The following is a 26093-nucleotide window of genomic DNA, read 5'->3' on the forward strand; positions in this document are numbered from 1 at the left end:
TAAAAACAGAAGACAGGATTATGTTGATCCAGTATTCAGAAACCGTAGTTCTCTCAGCCTTCACATCACCTAAGACCTTATTTGAACATTTAGAAAAGGCAGGAGAGGAAGGAATGAAAATATGGTACCATTCATATACTTGTTCAACAAGCTTCATAAAGCCTACTTTGTCCACAGTTATGAACTAGGTGCAGAGAATTCCCAAAGGCAAACGTCTGATGCCAGGGTTTCAGACACTTAAGAGTGCTCTTATATGGAAATTCCTGCCCCCATAACCAGCTCCTAGAATTTACCACCATGTTCAAAATAAAATACATTGCAAATTTCATTTGGAGGGAAATTAATATTTTCTATTGAAATAAGTGTTCATGGCTAAAAAATGCTTAGAGATTTATTTGGTATTTTGAATTTGAGGTTACTACTTTGCACTAACTATAAAAGAAGCATAAATTGAATTGAGTCTGTCTTTTTTCAGATATAAAAGTGAAAGTGTTAGTTGCTCAGTTGTGTTCAACTCTTTGCAACCCCATGCACTATAGCCCTCAGGCTCCTCTGTCCATGGGATTCTCCAGGCAAGAATACTTACCTGGTTGCCTGGAGTGGGTTGCCATTCCCTTCCCCAGGGGATCTTCCCTACCCAGGAAATGATGCCAAGTCTCCTGCTTTATAGACAGATTCTTTACCATCTGAGCTACCAGAGAAGCCAAAACCCAACATAATCTTGAATTCAGCAAGGATCTATGGTGGGAATGATATGCATCTTTCAGACACAAGTCTTAAAATATTTGTTGTTGTTGATTAGTTGCTAAATTGTGTCCAACTCTTTGTGACCCTATGGATTACAGCACTCCAGGCTTCCCTGTCCTTCACTATCTCCCAGATTTCGCGCTAACTCATGTCCATTGAGTTTGTTACGCTATTGAACCATCTCATCCTCTGCCATCCCCTTCTCCTCTTGCCCTCAATCTTTCCCAGCATCAGGGTCTTTTCCACTGAGTTGGCTCTTTCTAATAGGTGGCCAAAGTATTGGAGCTTCAGCATCAGCCCTTCTAATGAATATTCAGGATGGATTTCCTTTAGGATGGACTAGTTTGATCTCCTTGCTGTCCAAGGAACTCTCAAGAGTCTTCTCCAATACCACAGTTCAAAAGCATCAGTTCTTCAGCACTAAGCATTCTTCCCTGGTGGCTCAATTGGTAAAGAATCTGCCTGCAATGCAGGAGAATCAGGTTCGATCCCTGGGTCAGGAAGATCCCCTGGAGAAGGGAATGGCAACCCATTCTTGCCTGGAGAATTCCAAGGGCAGAGGAGCCTGGCAGGCTAAGTCCCTGGGGTTGCAAAGAGTTGGATACCACAACTGATCAACTAGCATACTCACACACAGCCTTCTTTATGGTCCAGCTCTCACATCTGTACATGACTACTGGAAAAACCATAGCTTTGACTATACAGACGTTTGCTGGCAAAGTGATGTATCTGCTCTTTTAATACACTGTCCAGGTTTCTCATAGCTTTCCTTCCGAGGAGCTGCTGCTAACTCGCTTCAGTCGTGTCCGACTCTGTGCGACCCCAGAGACGGCAGCCCACCAGGCTCCCCCATCCCTGGGATTCTCCAGGCAAGAACACTGGAGTGGGTTGCCATTTCCTTCTCCAATGCGTGAAAGTGAGTGAAAGTGAAGTCGTTCAGTCGTGTCCGACTCTTAGCGACACCATGGGCTGAAGCCTACCAGGCTCCTCAGTCCATGGGATTTTCCAGGCAAGAGTACTGGAGTGGGTTGCCATTGCCTTCTCCTCTGAGGAGCAAGCATCATTTAATTTCATGGCTACAGTCACTGTCTGCAGTGATCTTGGAGCCCAAGAATATAAAGTCTGTCACTGCTTCTACCTTTTCCCCTTCTATTTGACATGAAGTGATGGGACCAAATGCCATGATCTTTGTATTTTGAATGTTGAGTTTTAAGCCAGCTTTTCACTCTCTTCTTTCACCCTCATCAAAGGTTTTTTAGTTCCTCTTCACTTCCGTGGTTGTTCAGCTGGTAAAGAATCTGCTTGCAATGTGGGAGACCTGGGTTCAATCCCTGGGTTGGGAAGATCCCCTGAAGAAGGGAAAGGCTACCCACTCCAGTATTCTGGCCTGGAGAATTCCATGGACTGCATAATCCATGGGGTGGCAAAGAGCCAGACAGGACTGAGCAACTTTCACTTTCACTTTCTGCCACTAGAATGGTATCATCTACATATCTGAGGCTGTTGATATTTCTTCTGGCAATCTTGATTTCAGTTTGTGATTCATCCAGCCCGGCATTTCGCATGATGTACTCTGCACATAAGCTAAATAAGCAGAGCAACAATATATAGCCTTGACGTACTCCTTTCCCAATTTGGAACCAGGCCGTTGTTCCACATTGGTTCTAACTGTTGCTTCTTGACCTATATACGTGTTTCTCAGGAGCCAGGTAAAGTGGTCTGGTATTCCCGTCTCTTTAAGAATTTAGTTCTGGTTCCTGGTTCAAAATTGGGAAAGGAGTATGTCAAGGCTATATATTGTTGCTCTGCTTATTTAGCTTATGTGTAGAGTACATCATGTGAAATGCCGGGCTGGATGAATCACAAACTGAAATCAAGATTGCCAGAAGAAATATCAACAGCCTCAGATACATAGATGATACCATTCTAGTGGCAGAAAGTGAAAGTGAAAGTTGCTCAGTCCTGTCTGGCTGATAAAAGGGTAAACACTAAATAAATGTGAATTCAAATATTATTATTATTCCTAAACTCCCTGAAAATAGTATGAAAAGATTAAGCTTCTAAAGAAAGTGATTGTAAGGTGATTATTTTTCTGACCTGAAAATAATTCTATTATTACTTGTGAATCTTACTTCCTTCAATAGTAAGATATATCCTAAATCCTATAGCTGCTCCCACAAGGCCAACTTTCTACTACCACTGCCTAGAGAAATGTCTTTGCTTCTCTGAATTTCATAGCCAAAGCCCTTCTTAGTCAATAGGCTGCAGAGTGGCCAGTACTGTGTGGGATACGAAGCAGGAAGAGACCCAGAATTTGAACTAGTGCTCACGTGACCAGCAGGTGGGGGCCCAGGCTGCACTGAGCGGCAGCAATTCTGACACTACTTGTTATCCACACAGTAGGCTCTTTTGTTACCTGACCTGTCTTGGTATCTCAGGCAATGGGACAGTTGGGCAGCCTAGTTTTTATAATAGGTCAGGAGCAAAGTAAAGACAAAAGTCTTTTCAAACTGTTCAGAAACAGGACTGCAATAAAGTTAAGTGTGTGGAACTATATGCTCAGAATCCTCTCCCCTGCTTCTCCTCCTTCCCCCTTCCACTCCTCCTCTAAATAGTAGCTAACACCTACCTATATAATGCTAGCCACATCTGAGCACAGTTCTCAGCATTTTACTTGTATTAACTCTCTTCCCATCCTCAATAGCCTCGTGAGACAATGCTATTATCATCCCCAATTTATCATGAGGAAATGGAGGCACTGAGAGGTTAAGTGACTTGCCTGAAATCACAGAGCTAGATCGAATTAGAAGGCACGTGATTAGGATTTAACTCAAGCAGGTCAGCTCAGGGCTGCTGCTCTCAACCATTCTCCGCTACAGCTGCCCTTTAACTGTTGTAGCTGCCAACATCTGTTTCTGGATTATAGCCTCTACTTCCCTCTTTACTCTGCTAAACAATGCCCATTTATTCCTCAAACCTTAGTTCTAACACTGTCCCTCAAAGACCTTGTGTCTGACCAACCCTGCCACCCATACATCACAATCAGGTTGAAGTCTTTTTTTTTTTTGTCTCTATTGAAGCACTTACACCAGATTAAGATCTAACTTTCAACAGTTGACTAGAAACTTCTTGAGAGTAGGTCCTTGTATTTCAGTTATTTTTATACATTGCCAGCCACTAACGTGTGGGTTCAATCTCTTCAGTCATGTCCAACTCTGTATGACCCTGTGGACTACAGCCTGCAAGACTCCTCTGTCCATGGGATTCTCTAGGCAAGAATACTGGAGTGGATTGCCTTGCCCATCTCCAGGAGATCTTCCTGACCCAGGGATTGAACCCATGTCTCTTTTATCTACCTGCATTGGCAGGCAGGTTCTTTACCACTAGTGCCACCTGGAAAGTCCCGGCCACTAGCATGGTAGTGCCTAAAAGTTCAATGTACAAAGTGTTGGGTTTAATATTAATAATTAAACTAATCAACAGTCACAGTAGAGAGAAACAATGCCAGGAGTTAGAAACTGTAGCAAATAAAGGCAAGGGAATCCCCTATACAATATTTTAGAACGAGAGATATGTTAGAAACCATCTGACACCAAAGGCATGCAGCAGCCTAAAGTTTGGATTCTGTCTGCAGAGAGCTATTTCTTTTTTCTACCAGACATTATTTTTTTTTAAATCAACCCAAAATTTCAAGATGAAGGGGTTTTACAAAATGTCCCAATTTGTGGCTTTGTCTTGAAAAACTGGAAAACCTGCCCAAACCAGGCACACAAGTGAGTAGTTCAACTTCTGCCCTGTTAGACAGGGCAATGCTCCCCAGTTCACCGCAAACTTTGGCTAGCCAACTCCACTCGCTCCCCCGTCTCCCTGCTTCCTCCAGGTATTTGGACTCCCTCCCCTTCTAATTCATTCCCCTCATCTTACAGTTTAGGAAGAGTCGGGCCTGAAAAGTACAGGAATATATCCATGACAGAGAAGTGGCTACATATACCCCACGTCTCTCATCTCCAGTTTCCGATTCCCACCAAGTCCTAAAAAATGGCATTTGTGAAGCATGGTTATCAGAGCAATCCCTCATTTTTTCGTGAATTCTTTGTGCCCTGTAGCGGAGGTTTGCTCAAAAAAATAAACAAAAAAAAACAGAAAACCGAAAGTCTCTTCCACACTCCCAACCTCCTCCACTTTGGCATTTCCAAGAACCGGCATTTGTTACATAATTCCTTGTCCTTTCCTTTCTCCACTTCCATTTTCTCTGAAAAATGTTTGGTGGATTAACTGTGAAAACCTTATGATTTTCCTCCCAGACAGCACATCCATCTCTTTCTCCCTCAAAATAAATTCCACCCCGAAAGAAGTAGAACTTCCAATACCAAGATAGCTGTGGTTTTGTTGCCTCAGCACTTTGCCTGTGTTCAAAGGACAGGATGCTACCACACAGGCTAATTATCTAGATGAAGCCACGGTTGAAAAGTGGTGGATTTAGAGACTGCCCTCTCTGTGGCTGACAATTTATCACAGCTTGGCGTTTTAGGCTTAGCCCCAGGTTGAAAGCGAAATTTTTTTCATATTTAAATTCATTTTTGGGAACAGTCCTATGGAATGATCTCTGCTACTCTTAAACCATGCAACAGAGAAAGAACAAATTCACATTTTTACTGCCCGATAAATTGTCGAGGTTTTCTTTGTTTTTTTTTTGTTTTTTTTTTAGTTCTTATATAATTCAGAAATTTCCAGGGGTACACGTTGCAACTTTAATAGGATTGCTGTTCTGACTGGAGATTAGCCAAGTGAATATGTGTGGGCATGAGGGAGGAGCAATTTTTAAAGAAATTTATTAATTATTTTTATTTCCAAGTGCTGTTGATTTGATTTAATGTTTCACCCATGTGTGATAGAAACTCTAGAGCTTAACTTTTAACATCAAGTCATTCAAGGTTATGTGACTCAAAGTAATTTTAGCTAAATAAGACTTCAACAACTGAATCCCCTAAATCACTAGTTCAAAAGTGGGGGAAAAAATGTTAATTGGCTGCCTCACGTCCTCTATCTCTTGCTTTTCTATCCACGAAGACACCTGTGTACCCATATAGTAATTCCATTAGTAAATATTTTAGTATTATGAAAGATAGGAGAGGCTAGGATTTGTTGCTCAGTTGAGGGAATTTTTGTTTATTTCACAATTTCCTATAAAAATACCAAAATGAACAGTCTACTTCCATAATGGCTGGTTAATAAAAAGAAAACGCTAGCATGGGAAATTGCTTGCTTCAGCTTCTGGATATGCTGATAGAGTAAATGCTAAGTGCCAGCCAGAATGGGGCAGAGACAGGAGACCTTTCTGTACTTGTCAGTCCTTCCTTGCCAACATCCTAGGAAAGCACTGGGAGCAACATCCGAGTGGCAAAGCACTCCCGGCCCCCTGCTTCCAGGGAGTGCCCATGCTGGCTGGGAGCTGACCCTGCTGTGCTTTATATTTCAACTTTCTCAGTTTTCAAAACTTCGACCAGAACTACCTCATTTGACTGTCACCTAATCTCTCAACTTTTCTTGAGTAAGATGCTGAGCAATGGTGAAGCATCTAGAAGAATATGCAGAACTACAGAAAAGTAGACAAGGCAGGAGCTTCTAATATGGCAGCCTTCCTCAGGAAAAGGTGGAGTCTAAAGACAAGCCAGCTCTTCCTCCCAATCACTCCCTCCCACATCTAGAGGTGACTCCAGGACTCACACCTAGAGGCTACCCTAGGACCTACATCTAGAGGCTACCCTAGGACCTACATCTAGAGGCTACCCTAGGACCCCAACTTCTACAAGTTCAAGACACAGAAAAAGGTCATTCAGGAAACAAGATATATGCCTTTGTCTTTTTACCAAACTTGGTTTAAACTTTCTAATCTCTGTAGCCTTAGATATTTTGGGAATGAGTATAATTTTTTTCATTTTACTTTATTCAACTCATTCATGTTATTTATAAAGAACAACTTCTACCACAACTACCAAATTTTAACTATGCATGTGACAAGGACATTGCTGAATTTTGTTTGGTTAAAATTCATTTGTAATCCCATTGGTGTATACAAGAGTTCAGGATGAAATGAAGGTGTCTGCAGTGAACAAATGTTCCATGAAATTTACATTGTTTTCCTTATAATTTTACTGAGATATAACTGACACACAGTACTGTATAAGTTTAAGGTATAGAGCACAATGATTTGATTTACATACATCATGAAATGATTCCTGCAGAGGCTGAGTGAACATTCATCATCTCATAAAGATATAAAAGAAAAAAAAAATTTTCCTTGTGATCAGAGCTCTTAGGATTTACTTCTCTAATGACTTTCACACATAACATACAGCAGTGTTAATTGCATTTATCATGTGAACTTATTTAGCTCATAACTGGAACTTTGTACTTCCATGTACATGATATTTATATTTTACAAAATACATTATTATAGTTATTTGCTCATGATAAATATTTTCACAATGTCCAGTTCAATGGATTACGTCAGAAAAGACTTCCTCACACTTGTCTCTCCATTGCAACGGCCTGAAATCACATTATTTTACATCGTGTCATTTACACAAACCATAGTAGTGCAGAGAAGGCAGAAAGATGCTTGTGTGAATGGTAGAGGTCTTTCCAGCCCTTCTTGGGTCACACCAGGAAGGAATTTGCCTTGCTACACATTCCCAGCTCATGGGATGGGGAAAGCTTTATTCCTGGGAAGCTCTCCTCTTTGTCTACTAAAGACCTGCCTCTAAATTTTGGATCTTCCATTTTTCTACGTCATACTTATTCACTGCCTACTTCTCCTTCCTGGGATACATACTTTGTATTCATTTGTCATTCCTATGACAGGAGGCATACATCAATCCTTGCTGAGGGACTCTAGGGGGCATTTTGAGCCTATTATATTATAAAAAGGTTTTTTCCATTTATAGCCACTTTTTTAAAGATTTTTCATTAAGCTTCCATTTTTAGTAAATCTTTGAATATGGTATTAAAAAGTTATAAACCACTGTCTTCTCTGTAAATGTTATTTCTTATTTAGGTTCTTTCTTTGGTTTCTTGTCAGGTATAGCTTATTTCATCAGAGGGATACTTGCAGGGGGCTCTTCAAACTCTTCCTGCTCCATCTTCACCTGTAAGAAGATGAGGAGAGTAAAATACTGAAAAGTAACCAGATGTGTGAGATGACATGCAAAAGGCTTAAGCATGCACCTTCATGAGAGCATTTGTCCATGAAGTGTGGACTTGTTATTCAGGTTCACAGCTACCCTAGCATTTTAGGGCTAGAGGGAAACTTGAGACCATCTAGCTAGTGTCCCGATTCTGCAAATGAGGAAATGGCTGCCCACTTAGGGTAGTGACTTGCTCAGGTCAGAACCAGCATTTAGGTACTATCAATGATGATGTCTTCTCATTATGGGAAGAAAAGCTAAACAAAACAAGACAGGATTCTGCTTTAGCACTTCCCTTTTAGGGGTTCTCTCAAGTGTTTTAGAAACTCTTTGGCAGCTGACGTGATCCCAGTTAGAGAAACAAAAGGAGTTAATTGCAGACTTCAAGTATGTGAGCTATTATTTTAAGAAAAATTTTCTCCAGATGTTTCCCACCTCCTTTGAGAATACAAAAGAGGAAATGAGTTTAAAGTTCAGCAAGTAAGATTCAGATTAGATGTTAGGAAATGCAGGTCTGTGAAGCCTGCAGTTGGTTATTTGCGAAGGTTGTGAAATCTCTTCTGGAGGACTTGTGGAATGTGGTGGTTGGCCATCGTTTCAGAGGGGTTATGTGGGTGGCCCATTTCTAGGGCAAAGGACACAACCTAATTGACATCTCAAGTTCTAAGTCCAGAGAGGTCACGCTCTGCCTATGGCCAGTAGGTGGGGTTGTTGGCTCCGCTTAATTATAGTAGATTCAGGATTCATCAGTGAGGCACATATTCAAGTTCAGTTTTATATATGCATCAGTCCGTATAATTGGGCAGATTGACTAAAACTAATGAATGCTTATTGGATTTTCTGCCCACTGCCTCTACTGGATTGATCGACTAATATGTGATGGTTTAGTTTCTCTGGGTTCCATCTCAGCATATTCACCTTGCTGTTATTAATACCTCCCAAGCTTGTGTCCCTAGTCCAGAAAGCAAAAAGGGATCTAGTCCAGGATCTTAAACTATATAATAGGGAAACTCTTTATTTCAATGAAAAAGGCAGCCTTGGAATTTGGAGGACAAGATGGAGAGAAGTGGAAATATAGTTAGATCTGTACCTGGTTATTTAATATATTGATGAATCTCCTAACAATAATCAAATAAGAAATACTTTTTAAAAATTTTATTGAAATATAGTTGATTTACAATGTTGTGTTAGTTTTAGGTGTGTAGCAAAATGATTCAGTTTATTTATATTTATATGTATATAATTTATATATTTATATATAATTTACATGTATATATATAATATATATATTATATTATTTTTGAGGTTCCTTTCCTTTATAGGTTATTAAAGATACTTAGTATAGCTCCCTGTACTATACAGGAGTTCCTTGTTGGTTATCTACTTTATATATAGTTGTGTATATATTTTAATTCCAAACTCCTAATTTATCCCCTCCCCTTGTTCCCCTTTGGTAAACATAAATTTGTTTTCTGTCTGAGTCTATTTCTGTTTTGTAAAAAAGCTTATTTGTATCACTTTTTAGTTTTCACACATAAGTGATATCATATGATATTTGTCTCTTTTCAAGTAAGAATTTAAACTTTCTAACTTGGAATGTAACAGTCTTGAATTTCAGTAAAATAATCAACTATTAATATATGAATACAGGATGGGGAGATACCATATGAAAGAGGTTAGCATTAAAAAAAGCCTAGTAAATGGATGAAAGATTAGTGAAATGTATCTGAAGTATGTTCATGGGACTGGCATAAAGTAAGTGCTTAAAAACGTAGCTAATATTATTATAACGTGGATGTTTATTTTCTTTCTTCCCCCAACCATTCTTCAGTTCTGGTTTTCTCAAATATAGTCACTGATTTTGCCCAGTGCTAATATGGAGCAGTTCTGAACTGTTTGCCTCAGTTCAGTTCAGTTCAGTCACTCAGTCGTGTCTGACTCTTTGCAACCTCATGAATCGCAGCACGCCAGGCCTCCCCATCCATCACCAACTCCTGGAGTTCACACAAACTCATGTGCATCGAGTCGGTGATGCCATCCAGCCATCTCATCCTCTGTCGTCCCCTTCTCCTCCTGCCCCCAATCCCTCCCAGCATCAGAGTCTTTTCCAATGAGTCAGCTCTTCTGTTAATACATAATACAATGTAATACATAATACAATGTAATACATAATAAGTTGTTAATACAGCTATCATTTCAGTTCAGTTCAGTTACGCAGTCCGACTCTTTGCAACCCTGTGGACTGCAGCATGCCAGGCTTCCCTGTCCATCACCAACTCCCAAAGTTTACTCAAACTCATGTCCATCAAGTCAGTGATGCCATCCAACCATCTCATCCTCTGTCGTCCCCTTCTCCCGCCCTCAATCTTTCCCAGCATCAAGGTCTTTTCTGATGAGTCAGTTCTTCGCATCAGGTGGCCAAAGTACTGAAGTTTCAGCTTCAGCATCAGTCCTTCCAATGAGTAGTCAGGACTGATTTCTTTAGGATTGACTGGTTTGAGAACCCCATGAACAGTATGAAAAGGTAAAATACAGCTATACCCCAATACAAAATTAAAGTTTTTTTTTAAAAAGACAGAAGAGTCTCTTCATCTCTGAGGACATGAAGGAGGGATTTTATAATAGGTATCCTATTATAAACAAGAAGAGCTCAGTTGAAATGATGTTTTCCTGTCTTGACTCTTCCTCCCCTGGAGATCCTCTTTCCTCTCTTTGTCATGCAGCAATCACAACCGCCTCCAGACTTCCAAACCAAGCAACTCTCTGTACCTCTGTTAGTATTGTTTCTATCTTTCTTTAAAACCCAGGTGCCAGCCCATCCAAGTGCAGAAGGCTCAATTTCTACAGTAACATCTCAACATCTGTACCACCCTCTCTTTTGTTTTCCTCCATATCACCCAACACACCATACATTTGTGTTTTTGTGTAATTTGTATCCCCATCAAAGCATAATCCTCAAAATGTTAAAAACACAATTTTCATTTGTACATGAATATGTCAAAATTTTAAATAAGGACAGTCAATTTGAAATAAAATATTAAAACTCTACATTTTTCATTGTAATGAGCAGATAAAAAATATGCTGAGATAATGTTAAATTTGACAAAATTAGCATTAGAATACTGGTTAATATTAGAATGTTAACCAAAACTGGTTAATATTCTGCTGCTGCTAAGTCGATTCAGTCACGTCCGACTCTGTGCAACCCCATAGACGGCAGCCCACCAGGCTCCACCGTCCCTGGGATCTCCAGGCAAGAACACTGGAGTGGGTTGCCATTTCCTTCTCCAATGCATGAAAGTGAAAAGTGAAAGTGAAGTAGCTCAGTTGTGTCCAACTCTTAGCGACCCCGTGAACTGCCGCCCACCAGGCTCCTCCATCCATGGGATTTTCCAGGCAAGAGTACTGGAGTGGGGTGCCATTGCCTTCTCCAATATGCCCTTTAATATTCTAAAGGGCAACAAAACCATAACCTGAGTTGGTTTATTCAACATAGAATTGTTAATGTCCTGTAATACTAATAAATTGTGCAATAAGTTACATATCCCTACTTTGATGACCCTAAGGTGGGTTTATTGGCATGGCAATAAAAGATCATGTGACCATCTATCTTTTGCTTTAGCCAATTTGGGGATACATTTTTTTTCAGCCTTCTCTACCCCTCACTAAAAGTAAGCTACCTGTGCAAGCCAGTTATGAATCAAAAAAGGTAGGTCTCCCCTATAAGCTGTTCAGATAATAAAAATTGCAAAAAAAAAAAAAAAAAAAAAAGCTGCACAAGAAGGTGGTCAGTTGCCTCAGGAATATTTCCATCACAATTAACATTCAAGTAGGAAACATGCAAGCCTTCTGTCAACAACTGTTGTAGGAAGGATTCCAAACTGGGAGTGAGGCTGAATTTGATATTTTCTAAAGCCTCTTTCTGGAGAAGGCAATGGCACCCCACTCCAGTACTTTTGCCTAAAAAATCCCATGGCCGGAGGAGCCTGGTAGGCTGCAGTCCATGGGGTCGCTAGAGTCGGACACGACTGAGCGACTTCACTTTCACTTTTCACTTTCATGCATTGGAGAAGGAAATGGCAACCCACTCCAGTGTTCTTGCCTGGAGAATCCCAGGGGCGGGGGAGCCTGGTGGGCTGCCATCTATGGGGTCGCACAGAGTTGGACACGACTGAAGCGACTTAGCAGCAGCAGCAGCAAAGCCCCTATCAACACTGCAAGTTTTGATTGTAAGGATTCATCGATAAATATTGAGGAAGTCAAAGAATATCACACATTTTCCCTGTTCTCAGGAAACACAATCATATTGAGGTCTAGTGGAAAAAAATAGAGAAAAGCATAACGTTGGTTAGGACTGCATTTAACTTTGTTAAACTTTCAATAGTGCTAGCAGAATAATGATGTCTGAGGAGGTAGGTAGGGAAGACTTTACAGAAGAGGCAGGCATTGAGCCGACAGAGGAATTATACGTGTTATGGGCTGAGCTGTGTCCCCCTGAAAAGAGGGGAATATACTAAAGTCTTAATTTTCCATACTTCAGAACATGACTGCATTTGGAGATAGGGTCTTTAAGAGGAAATTAAGTTAAAATGAGGCCAAACGGGTGGGCCCTAATCTCATGACTGGTGTTCTTATACGAAGAGGAGATTAAGACACAGACACATTAGAGGAAAGAGCAGGTGAAGACACAGGGAGTAGACAGTCATCTACAAGCCAAGGAGAGATGCCTCAGAAGAAACTCACCCTGCCAATACCTTTATCTTGGACTTCTAGCCTCCAGAATTGTGAGGAAATACATTTCTGTTGTCTCAGTCACTCAGTCTGGGGTCCTTTGTTATCGTAGCCCCAGCAAACCAATACAGTTGGGCTGAAATCTGGAGAGGGATTTAAAAAGAATAAGGATTGGGGACTTCCCTGGTGGTCCAGTGGCTAGGACTTCATGCTCCCAGTGCAGGGAGCTCGGGTTCGATCCCTGCTCAGGGAACTAGATCCCACATGCCGCAACTAAAACAGTTTGTGAGCTGCAACTAAAGACTCCACATGCCACAATGAAGAACAGAGATCCCAAGTGCTAAGCAAAAAACTAAGCCCTGGCACAGCAAAAAAAAAAAAAAAAGAATAAGAATCCTCTAGAGAGAACAGGATACCCTAAATAAAGAGGTCAAAATGATGACTGACATAGATGAGGAATAGTTTTGAAACAGGGGTTTACATTAATGAATGTTGTATAAGACTACCTTGTAACTAATATAGCTATCTCTGGTAACTAATAGGACTCTTTTTTCCCCAGTATTGTGTTTAAAGAGAGATAAATAAAACTTTGAATCCTCACACCTCTATCCAAAACTTACTTCCTCAGACATGTCTTACCCTATCACCCTTCCAAAACAGCATCCGCCTCCCCAAGGCAATCTCACACCCTTTCCCGTTCTTTGTTTTCTTCACAGCATTTAAATCTGAGGTTGTTGTGTTGCTGTTTAGTTGCTTAGTCATGTCTGACTCTTTGCGACCCCACGGCCTATAGCCCTGTCTGTGGTATTTTCAGGGCAAGAATACTGGAGTAGGTTGCCATTTCCTCTTCCAAGGGATCTTCCTGACCCAGGGATCGAACCCACATCTCCTGAAATGTAGGCTAATTCTTTACCACTGAGCCACCAGGGAAGCCCCAAAATCTTGAGATTACAAAACTTATTTTTAACTTGTTAATTACATGTCTCCCCAGGCTAGACTGTGCGTTCATGAGATCAGGGACTTACCTCTATAATTCACTTCTGTTTCTTCAATCTCCAAGCAGTTTGTAATGATTAGTAGCTGTCTCATAAATATCCATATGTAGTGAATGAATTGCCCCGAGAAGTGTAATCAACCATGAGAGAATTTTCTAAACAATCCTGCTGAATATTGGAGGCGTAGGGTGCTGCTTGACTTTCCCCTTTTTAGGTGTGAATCTGAAGGCTTGAGGAACTACAAACCCTGTGTGACAGGGTGAGTAGAGGGCATAGAGGAACACCAACTGGGAGCAGAATGAGAGAAGGCTAGTCCGCACCACAGAGGACATGGACACGCATACATACACATACAGACGTGCTGGGAAAGGGAAAGTTGTCCATGGGAAAGGGAGAGTTGGATTTAGCACAAGGATTGATGAGATGGTTGGATGGCATCACCAACTCTATGGACATGAGTTTGAGCAAGCTCCAGGAGTTGGTGATGGACAGGGAAGCCTGGCATGCTGCAGCCTGTTGGATCGCAAAGAGTCAGGCACGACTGAGCGACTGAACTGAACTTGAAGGCTTAAATACTTAAACATTCTTTCGGACAGCAAGCCATAATCTCATGAGGATCAACGTCCTAAGAAAATGCTGAAGAGTGTCTAAAATAATACAGATCACGCTATTCTGTTATTTACATTGCAAGTTTCACATGAGGAAACTGAAACTCTCTGCAGCAGCCCAGCCCAAATATAGGGAAGCATTTAGGGCTGTTCAGAATGTTAGGACTGGCAACTCCCACCCCAGAATGAATAACTGTCTTGGTTCAGCTGTTCTGTTTTCCCATTTTTAACAAGTACATTTTAATGGCCATTATTGTTTTCTTCATGTTAGGTTTATCATTATTGCAGTTAACCTCACATTTACTTTGGCTAGCATCTTTCTTTGAAAGTCTTTGACGTTTCAGTTGGTTTTGATTTGTCTCTTTGGTCACACTCCATTAATAATAACTTAAATGTGAATAGTGCTTTTCGCCCTACAAAGAATTCATATTATCATGTATGCCCTTCAACATTGCTGTGGGAGAGGCGGAGATCATAATTTCTGTTTTATAGACAGAGAAAGTGAGACGCAGTGAAGATAAGGGACTTGCAGAAAGTCATGAACATGGAGAATGGCAAAGCTACACCTCAACTCATGGTCTTTGGGCTTCTTCTACAATGTATAACATGACACCCATCACTAAGTCTGCCTGGCTGGCAAAAATCCAGTGTCCACACACAGCATGTATGTTCATGCTCACGTGCACACACACCACATATCAGTTTCCAAATAGAAATCCAAGAAAACATCAAATAGAACTCACAGGATTCTTGTGTTCTACATCCTTGTGGGGGCGGGGAAGAGGCAAGAAAACCCACTACCACCGTTTCTTCCCAGCAGGAATTCTGAGGCTCCCTCTTCCTACCAGGTGCTTGTACAGCGTTACACAAGTCTGATGTTCTTTTGAGTGATCTGGGGAGAACCTCCACAACACTCTGACCACCAAAAATACCCTCAGGGACAAGAGGGAAATGAGGAAGGATAAGTCGAGTGCTAAATTCTAACCAGGGCCCCTATGTAAATATTCGCACTAAAACTGAACGAAGTTTATTTAAATAAAGATCCAGAGAAATGGCAGATGGCAGACCAAAAGGGGTGGTTTTCAGCAGAAACAGGCCAAGTCTGTGAGAGGAAATAATCACAGTCGAGCAGAATTCCAGTGGGCCTTTGATATTCATCTGGCTTTCTTCTAGGAATTCGCCCCTTTCCAATTCTCCAGTGTTTCATTAGGCTGTCCTGGTTTGAAGACTATTAAGTAAATCCAACACATTCACTGAATTGAAGGAAAGGTAAAGGACCAGGCATGCTAACTTATTACAAAGAACAAGTTTAGGGTTTAATAATGAAACTCATTAACGACCAAAGGTAGAATTAAGTCCCAAGTTACACATCACCAGATATTACCATGTTATTTCTAGTATGGATTACCATTGTCAACTCTTTAATGACTACCCGAGACATTGAATGTTAGAATCAGATGGGGCTTAGAAAACAATTGAGTCTCATTTTTAACAAAAGAAGAAGCTGAACGTATCTGTTCAGATACACAAAACTATGATGAATTTATGGTCTTCTGCATGAAAAATGTAAGGAATAGTGGTGTGTAGAATAAGTGTAGTTTGTCTTAAATGGGTGCATATTAAATGTGCATCTTCACAGATTATCTCTGGGAAAATACAAAGGAAAATGTTACTTCAAAAGGAAGGGATTTTAGACACTAAAGAACAAAAGTGAGAGGAAAATTTACTTTTTCCTGATATCCTTTGCTACTCATTAATAGGTTACACATCTGTCACTCCTACTAAAACAGTATAAGTTTCTTGATGGCAGGACTTATTGACCATATTATAGTTATCTTTGTCATCCATGGACAGGTATCTCACTGTGTCTGCTAAGTACTCAATAAGCCATTGTTGAGTACTTAGAACAGATGTTCTTTTTTCATCTAAAATAAATTTGACTATTACCAAGTATAAATCAATATTAATTTTGTGACTCTTTCTAAATGGTTTATAACAATTAATCATTCTTATAAGGACATAAAATAACAGCTTTCTGTCTTCTCCCATTTATAGTACACTTGAAACAAATAGTTCTTAAAGACTATTCTGATTTATGAAATGGAGAAAGTTTTATAAATCTTTTTGCTGACAGATATTTCTTCATTTTTTTCCCCCCTGAAGGGGGAGAAATGATTAGTATATTTTAAAAAATTGTAATGCAATGAATTTAATGGTAAAGGTTCTTATTAAATATTTTGTTAGGTGCTTTTTATTAATCAGTTCTATAGTCTGTTCACACTCTCAGCATTACACTTGAATAAGATGTTGCATTGTCAACGCACATTTTCTGAGAAGTGGAAAACTAAGATCCAGGATTAAGTAAGGCAGAAGCAAAGAAAACAAACTCTCAGGAGAATGGAAATTAAAATTTGTAGACACAAGTTTACTCAAAGTTTTCCAGAAGACATTTACATTAAACATTGTGAGAAACTTGCCACTTCTCCTCCAGCCCCCCACCCCTCCTCTCCGTGCCTGTCTGTCTGTCTCTCTCTGCAGCATTACCACAACACTCTGTTTTAAGTCCTTTAATGAGATATGAGAACAAAGCTTTGTGTGTGGTTTTAGGTCTGGGAGTAATTGAGCTGACTTTGATGTGCATCACACTTGCCCTCTAGTGGGAATTCGTGAAAACTGCAGTTCCCTGGGCTGTTTCATCTTCAGCCCCGGGTGTCTCCAAACAGATGTTTTCTCAAGCTCTTTTTAATAAACAGATAAGCCGCATTTATATTTATTCTATTAATTACTAATTTTCAAAGGGTGCTATTAAAAGGCTTAAAAATAGTTTATCCTTGTGAGTAGTTAAACATCTTTCATTTATGCAACAAATTTGCTTTGAAAACTCCTTTCTTTCATAATAGTACAAAGCTAAACTTCAGTGATCTCCAGGTCAAATTAACTGAATTCTAAACAAATGACTTCACAGTACACAATTAGAAGAAAGAAATGGTATCCTTGTGTGTATGTAATTATAATGGTGGTTTTTTTTTTTTTTAATGACATTTGGGGGCTGTCACATGAAGTACTTTCTTTCCAATTCAGAAGATGTCTTTGGTTTTTATCGTCCTTGTTTGCTCTTTAACCTTTACACATGCTTATAACCCCACCAAGTTCAACCAAGGCTGAGATTTCTTCAAGCTTTTTGCTCTGCTATCCTTAATACACAGTTTTCACTCTATAGCCCAAGACATGTCCACTCCCCTTTACAGCCTTTTTGGAAGCTGGTGCCCATTACAACTACACCCAACAGGCCAGAATTTTGTCACGTGGCCACATCTAAATGAAACATCTATGGTCTAGGCTTGCTTCGCTCCAGCTTAGAGTCAGAGGTGCCAGTACTATGGAAAAAGGCTGAGGTCATGTTCGGAGACAACTAGCAGGCTCCCCATAGCCTGTTTTTGTTTAGTCACTAAGTTGTGTCTGACTCTTTTGCAACCCTCTGGACTGTAGCCCACCAGGCTCCTCTGTCCATGGAATTTTCCAGGCAAGAATACTAGAATGGGTTGTCATTCCCTTCTCCAGGGCATCTTCCCGGACCAGGGATCAAACTCACGTGTCCTACATTGGGAAGCGGATTCTTTACCACTGAGCCACCAGGGAAATCCACCCCCATAGACTACAATCTCACCAATTGCCTTCATTTGGTAGATCCTACTCTTTCCTGGATTTTGTTCGTTTTCTATCAAAAGGTGACATTTTCCTTTTCATTTGTCCTCCACTCATGAGTTTCTGCTGATAAAGACTACGTACGCTTCCTTTTCTTTCTCAAGTTAACTCTGGTCACCTGGCCGGCTGGTTTTCACCATCTTGGTGCGTGTCTTCCTCCACAGGTGATGGCTGGACCACCTTCCCCTCTGCAGCTGCTGGGAGTCCTGCTCACCCTTTCCGTGGGCTCCATCCGGCTCATCCACGCTGGTGCCTACTATGGGATCAAGCCGCTGCCACCTCAAATTCCCGCTCAGATCCCACCGCAAATTCCGCAATACCAGCCCCTGGGCCAGCAAGTACCTCATATGCCTTTGGGCAAAGATGGCCTGAACGTGGGCAAGGAGCTGCCCCACATGCAGTATGGCAAAGAGTATCCACACCTACCCCAATATAGGAAGGAAGTTCAGCCAGCACCGAGGATGGGCAAGGAAGCAGCACCCAAGAAAGGCAAAGGTAACACACCTCGGTACTGCTATAAAATAGCCGCCTCCCCAAATCCCAAGTAATGAGGTGGGGGTGGCGAGAACTAAATTTGGGGTGTTTTTATTTTAGCCTCTATGTCTGACTTTCATTAAATGCCTACTGTGTTCTAAACTCTATCCTTGAAAAAGTTCAACTCTTAAAGACAGACAAAGTTACCATTTTATGTTGTGCTTTATTTCAACAGCATCAAATGGCACAAGATGGATTTAATAACAAATAGTTCATTCTCTTATTCATTATTTCTTTATTCAAACATACAACTAATGAGCATCTCTTCCCGTGTCAGGCTCTCAGCTAAATGCTGAGGGATAAAGCACTGAAAAAAAAAAAAAAAATATATGTATATATATGACGTCAGTCTTCAGAACTAGCAGAGAAATGTGGTAAGAACCTGCGGTGTTAAAAAAGAAAATCATATGTAACCAGATGCCAGATAAATGTGCTTTTAAGACAGCTCTAACAAAGGTGCTACACATGTCAATCAATAAATCAACAGAAGGAGCCTGAAGAGCACAGACAGAGTCTAGAGATGATACCTGAAAATCTCTCCATTACTTTCTAGGCATATTCATTAGTTATTCAACACCTGCTAAATACCTATCACTGTGAGAGACGTTTTCTTTTTCTTTTTTGGCTGCACCACACAACTTATGGGATCTTAGTCCCCCGACTAGGGATTGAACCCCGGGCCCTTAAGTGCTGAGTTTTAACCACTGGACCACAAGAGAATTCCCAAGAGACATTTTCTTATACACTCAGTTGATTTATAAGAAACCTAGGAAACCTCGAACTTGCAGGAAAGGAATTGCAATCTGAGTAGCAATTCCCTTTGAGGAACAGACACCATTCCCAATGGTCCCTGCAAAACAGGAGCTCTACTTCCGGGGAACTGTGGGGTTTGGACCCCGTAGGTCTGGGTGCCCAGAGGCCAGAAATGAGAGAAACCTAGTCATTCAACCTCTCTGAAACCACTTTTCTTCATTTGTAAAGTAGGATTATTGAGAGAGTTGATGACATAAGGTAAGTACTAAATAAATGCTAAAGCCGCTTAAGAACTCTGAGGTGCTACAGCTGGTCATTCGACAAAGCTTAAGTAAGGACAGAGCGTACTCCAGGCACGGGCTGGACACTGGGGATTCCTGATGAATATGACATGACCCTGCCCAAGATGCTCCTTGATACAGGAGCTACACAACCCCTGCTTAGAAATGGCATACCTTAGTCACATATAGTAATGTCTATTGGGGGGCTTCCCTGGTGGCTCAGAGGATAAAGCATCTGCATTGCACAAAAGAAGTACTTCCTTCTTTTAGGAGCTGTATTTCTTCTCTTTAGAAGCTGATATTCCACTTGGGGGATTATTCAGTCATTTGTTTTCCTTTCTTTCTTGAATGGCCTGCCTGGATTTTGAAACTTCCTGTACTTATTCAGATGGGTACCAGATTGCAACTGAGGAATTTAGAAAAAATATGAGTTCTGTGGTTCTATTCTGTTCCCTGACAGTAGGTCAGTGAAAAATACAACATCAGGATTAAGATGCAACTAATGGTTAAAAATAAGACTTTGGGACAATGAAGTTTCCTTTCTTGATGTTATTCCTTACTCCCAGTAGCATGGGAGATCCAGAGTTTTGTTTCTCTGCAAGGCATAACTTAGTCAGTATAACAGCATATGCTTTGTATTTTGATAAAAATTTGAGAAAGCATAATGCCTTTCACATCTATTATCCAATCTTGAAGTGCAGATGTATTACACTTGCCATACAGATAACCAAGCAGAGATGCTGATGGCTTAAGTAACCCAGTGAAGATCTCATTTCAAGGCCAGAAAGAGCTTCTTGCTCCTAATCCCAGTTACGTCCTTATCTGTACTGCTTATCATCCTAAAATACCTAATTCATTTCTCTTGTTTTGAAACCAAATTTGCAAGTGAGAAATAGCTTATTAAATTAAAGAAATATCTGAGGCTTAGGAAATCCTATAGCATATTAAAGAAATTAAATAAATCAATTTGACTCCACAGGACAGATGTTTAAGACGTCATTAAACCACATAAAAAATAAAATGCTTCTATTCTTCCCTGTGTCCACATCACAACGACCATCATCCTACATCATACTATACTTCAGCACAAGAGAAACATTATTTTACTATATATTATTATATTTAAAACTCAAGGACATAGAAAAATACAAGTAGGGATAAAACAGAAAAAATAAAAATGGCTCCAACATTTTTTAAAGTACACATACACACAACATTTATATGTATATATAGAACACATGAGATGGAAATACACATAAATGTCAAGCAATTATCTCTGAGTAGTGGAGCTTATACACAACTCGATTTTTCTTTATCCTTCTTTGAACTCTTTATAGTGATCACACCATAATATTTCCAAGTTTGTACTGGGAAAATTATTTCTTCATTACTTGTTAGCTTTTTTACTTAACTTAACTAACGCTGATAAAAGCAGCCGCAGACATCAGTTCTCAAAACAGTATCTCAAACATGACAAAGAAATTAACAGCTTAATTGTCCATTAAATACAGATCATACAGTCCTGGAATACACACACATTACTCCTCATCTTTTCTCTTGATAATTAATGAGCCAAAGTGTCAGAACTAAATAATGATTGAAATGAAGTGAAAGATGATCAATGTTAATCTCTCTCTCTCTCCCCCCTCCCTTCTTTGTGCCCTCCTCCCTCTTTCTTTCTCCCTTCTCCCGGTAGAAATACCATTAGCCAGTCTGCGAGGGGAGCAAGGTCCCCGTGGAGAGCCTGGCCCAAGAGGACCACCTGGGCCCCCTGGTTTACCAGGTCAGGGGATTCCTGGAGTCAAAGGAAAACCAGGACCACAGGGGTATCCAGGAATTGGAAAGCCAGGTATGCCCGGAATGCCAGGAAAGCCAGGAGCCATGGGAATGCCTGGGGCCAAAGGTGAAATCGGACCCAAAGGGGAGATAGGACCCATGGGGATCCCCGGGCCGCAAGGGCCTCCAGGGCCTCACGGACTTCCTGGCATTGGGAAGCCAGGTGGGCCAGGGTTACCAGGGCAACCAGGTGCCAAAGGTGAGAGAGGACCCAAAGGACCACCAGGCCCTCCAGGCCTTCAGGGTCCTAAAGGAGAGAAGGGCTTCGGGATGCCAGGTCTGCCAGGCCTGAAGGGTCCTCCAGGGATGCATGGGCCTCCTGGCCCTGTAGGACTTCCAGGAGTAGGTAAGCCAGGAGTGACAGGCTTCCCTGGGCCCCAGGGCCCCCTGGGAAAGCCAGGCCCTCCAGGAGAACCTGGGCCCCAAGGCCCTATCGGGGTCCCAGGGGTTCAAGGACCTCCTGGGATACCTGGAATTGGCAAACCGGGCCAGGATGGGATCCCTGGGCAGCCAGGATTTCCAGGTGGTAAAGGGGAGCAAGGCCTGCCAGGGCTACCAGGACCCCCAGGCCTTCCAGGGGTCGGGAAACCAGGTTTCCCTGGACCCAAAGGTGACAGGGGTGTTGGGGGTCTTCCTGGGCCTCTGGGACCAAGAGGGGAGAAAGGACCAGTAGGCGCTCCTGGACTGGGGGGTCCCCCAGGAGAGCCAGGCCTGCCTGGAATCCCAGGTCCTATGGGCCCTCCAGGTGCTATCGGTTTTCCTGGACCCAAAGGAGAAGGTGGGGTTGTGGGGCCACAGGGGCCACCAGGACCAAAGGGTGAGCCAGGGCTCCAAGGCTTCCCAGGAAAGCCAGGCTTCCTTGGTGAAGTGGGGCCCCCCGGCATGAGGGGCTTGCCAGGTCCCATAGGGCCCAAGGGGGAGGCTGGGCTCAAAGGCTTGCCAGGACTACCGGGTGCCCCAGGGCTGCTTGGACCAAAGGGAGAGCCAGGAATCCCAGGGGAGCAGGGTTTACAGGGCCCCCCAGGCATCCCAGGGATTTCAGGCCCGAGTGGCCCCATTGGACCACCTGGAATTCCTGGCCCCAAAGGAGAACCCGGTCTCCCAGGGCCCCCGGGGTTCCCTGGAGTAGGGAAGCCTGGAGTAGCAGGACTTCATGGCCCCCCGGGGAAGCCTGGTGCCCTCGGTCCCCAAGGCCAGCCTGGCCTTCCGGGACCCCCAGGCCCTCCGGGGCCCCCAGGACCCCCAGCTGTGATGCCCCCGACACCACCACCCCATGGAGAGTACCTGCCAGATATGGGGCTGGGAATCGAGGGAGCGAAACCCCCGCACGCCTACGGTGCTAAGAAAGGCAAGAATGGAGGAGGGCCGGCCTACGAGATGCCCGCGTTCACCGCTGAGCTGACGGCGCCTTTCCCGCCCGTGGGGGCCCCGGTGAAGTTCGACAAACTGCTCTATAACGGCAGACAGAACTACAACCCGCAGACGGGCATCTTCACCTGCGAGGTCCCTGGGGTCTACTACTTTGTATACCACGTTCACTGCAAGGGGGGCAACGTGTGGGTTGCTCTGTTTAAGAACAACGAGCCCGTAATGTACACGTACGACGAGTACAAGAAGGGCTTCCTGGACCAGGCGTCCGGCAGCGCGGTGCTGCTGCTCCGGCCCGGAGACCGGGTGTTCCTGCAGATGCCCTCTGAACAGGCCGCGGGACTGTACGCCGGGCAGTACGTCCACTCCTCTTTTTCAGGATATTTATTGTATCCCATGTAAAAAAAGAAAACAAGAGAGAGATTTAATAGAAGAAAAGAAAATGATGCACCCCAAAAAATCCAAATGAGAAACATAATTGCTTCAAAACATTTATATAGTTGGAAAGTTATATTTAAGTGAAAATTTGAACTGTCATGTACAAATAAAAACTAAGATGCATGCTTAGTGCTCTGCACGGCAGCCTGTGATTGAAAATGATGGGATAGATTTATGTATCAAGTACTGACACTCCTGTTGTACCCACTGGAATTGTATTAGCTGCTTATGTTATGTGCTTCCATGATAACCTGCTTATTCAGATCGAAGTATTTCAGTATGAAAGAGCATCATAGATAATGAAAGTCACTCACTCATATTGTTTACTTTAAAATATTTATAAATATGGCTTAAAGAAATGTCAGTGATAACAATTACATACCGTATTTACTTGCATAATTTCCTCCGTATTTGTGCAGATATTTTGCCCTGGGATGTGGGGGTGTCCTGCAGTGCTCTTCCCCAGTGAGACGGGGACAAAGAACCAGGGTAGGGTTTAGTCCACAGGATATTTCACCCCTATTGGAGGCTGTGTCTTTTACAAGAGTTCTACTTAGAATTGCACATCTAGTGTCCCTAGAAGAACAACTGTAGTGTACTTACTTGTGCCTTCTCTGTGCCGAGCACTGGATGAGACACTTTTGCGGGGCTTTAAGACAGTGTCCCACAGGAAGCCAACAAACCAGCTGGGAGACATGAGCGGAAAGTAACTCATTTGTTCCTCAAGGATTGTTTTTGCTTGTATTTTTCTTTCCTGTAATTTTCTTTCTTTCTTCTTGTCTCCATGTAATTTACACTATGAATCAACTAATATAAACACCTAGAAGTCATAAGAAAAAAAAATAACCCTCTCCCCGCCGAACTTTCCAGTCTTGTGGAATGTTCATTATCAACAGCAGTTCTTAACTGTGTTTACATGCATATAATAATCTCCTTCCTCTGCCTACACACACAAATAACTACAATGAGGTTTCATCCATGAAGGGGATATCAGTACTTTTTAGTACCTATTGAATTTCAATGAAATTTCCCTGTGTAGTATACATACAAATCAGTGTGTCATCTGAGGTTCCAGAGTGAATTTCCTAAATCTAAGCTATCCTTTACTTGGGGAAAGAAAGGGGGCTTTCAGAATTATATAGGAAGATAAAGTTTTCTGGAAAAATAATTTCTGAAGTCTTAACAAATGGATGTTACTTCCTGCTGTAAGTACTAAAAATGCAGGAAGCAACTTGTGGAAGAGCCATCTGGAATGTTAAAGGACAATGACAGCCCATGCTTTTTATGTCACCCCACAAGTACAAGAATCAATACAATTTTAAAGATAAAAATATTTTCCAGGTTCTCACTTAGTTACATACTAATTGCTTTGCACATTAAAATCTGGTCTCCAAACACAGACAAAGCATTTCAAGTTGGCTGGGAGTATGCTGCCGACACTATAAGCCACTGGGGGGAATAATGTGGGGCTATGGTGGTAAAGTCTTGTATCTTCTCCTCAAAATTAAGAGTGAGGAAACAAGGTGATAGGTACAGATGGGAAAATACACAAATAAATACGGTATAAACACACATGGAATTGTGTCTACGTGAAATCAGAATCATTTGAACCATCAAGAATGTTCTCCTCAGCCTAGTAGCTGTCTTTTCCCTCTTTTCCTTATATGGTATACAAGCACCATTTGTTCTCAATTCGTTAGAATGAGAAGTGAGTTCATTATCACGTGGCTTCTTACTCATGGCTAAATGTATGACAAACTTTTCGCATCAAAAACATATCCCACTCAACCTTCATTTTCAAAGCAGATAGATAGCACGGATGTGGCCAAACATCTTCTGGGTTGGTTTTGAGGATGCTGGTTGTGGACCAATGGCTATGAGGGCCATTTGGGTTCACTGGGTTCCATCTGCTGAATAGCTGCATGGAAATGGCTCAGAAGCAAGTCAGCTCAGCTCATTTATAAAACTATATTTATCTGTGCATGTATGGGCTTTTGATTTCCACAAAGAGAGAAAGTACCTCTTTAGTCAAAACCAAATTTCACTTTTCAAATATCTTCCAACTTATTTATTGGTTGTTACTCAATTGCCTGTGTGTGTGTGTGTGTGTGTGTGTGTGTGTGTGTGTATTATCAGGCATATGCTTCTAACTTTTAGATAGGAGAGGAGCAAAATCTATGCCAGATACTGTGTATTCTATTATACAATGGTGCTAATCTCAGAGCTAAATGAATTACTCCATTTAATTTAAAAAAGAGTTTTAAGTAATTATCTATGTATCTGTGTTTCCCTCTGGAGTGTTACACATTATGTTAACACACTGAGTGTAAAAGCAGATGAAACAAGTACATGTGCTAAAGTATAGGGACAGGGCTACAATTCCTAGTAATTCAAAATTAACTAGAACTTTTCCATGTGAAATGGACCAAACTGACAATATTGTTATTTCAATACAGAGTTTTAATGCAGGGTGACATCCCACAGGGGAGAAGAATGTCTGCAGTGGGTGACTGTTCTCAAATATTTTACAGATAACCATGAATGGTGAACAGACTGGTAACTTTTTTTGAGTTTCCATGATAGATTTGAGACATGTCAATAACAAATCATTTTTGTATTTAAAATTTTGTACTGATTGGAAAAAAAAGAGTCTTATTAAATACCTTTAAAAGTATGTTTCTTATCTTGTTCATATCACTCAGCTGACACTGTCTGAACTTCATAACTGTTTATCCCCTAACATGTCAATTAGCTACTGAAACAGAGACCTAACATAATCCTAGCTTGAAAGTGAAAGTGTTAGTCGCTCAGTCGTCTCTGACTTTTTGTGACCCCATAGATGATAGCCTGCCAGGCTCCTCTGTCCATGGAATTCTCCAGGTAAGAATACTGGAGAGGATTGCCATTCCC

At 41.7% G+C, this 26093-nt stretch overlaps 1 protein-coding gene across 1 annotated transcript in view; it reads left to right on the plus strand.

The window, feature by feature from the left end:
• COL8A1 (collagen type VIII alpha 1 chain) overlaps window positions 1-25857 on the plus strand; it is a 171708-nt gene extending 145851 nt beyond the window's left edge. Inside the window, exons 3-4 of the mRNA XM_019968899.2 lie at window positions 18138-18468; window positions 21238-25857. Of these exons, the coding sequence (XP_019824458.2) occupies window positions 18138-18468; window positions 21238-23147 (2241 nt within the window). The 3' untranslated portion in view covers window positions 23148-25857. The remainder of the gene's footprint in view (window positions 1-18137; window positions 18469-21237) is intronic.
• The last annotated feature ends 236 nt before the right edge of the window (window positions 25858-26093 follow it).

The sequence above is a fragment of the Bos indicus genome, chromosome 1 (assembly GCF_029378745.1).
Source record: "Bos indicus isolate NIAB-ARS_2022 breed Sahiwal x Tharparkar chromosome 1, NIAB-ARS_B.indTharparkar_mat_pri_1.0, whole genome shotgun sequence".
In the NCBI taxonomy this organism is placed as follows: Eukaryota; Metazoa; Chordata; class Mammalia; order Artiodactyla; family Bovidae; genus Bos; species Bos indicus.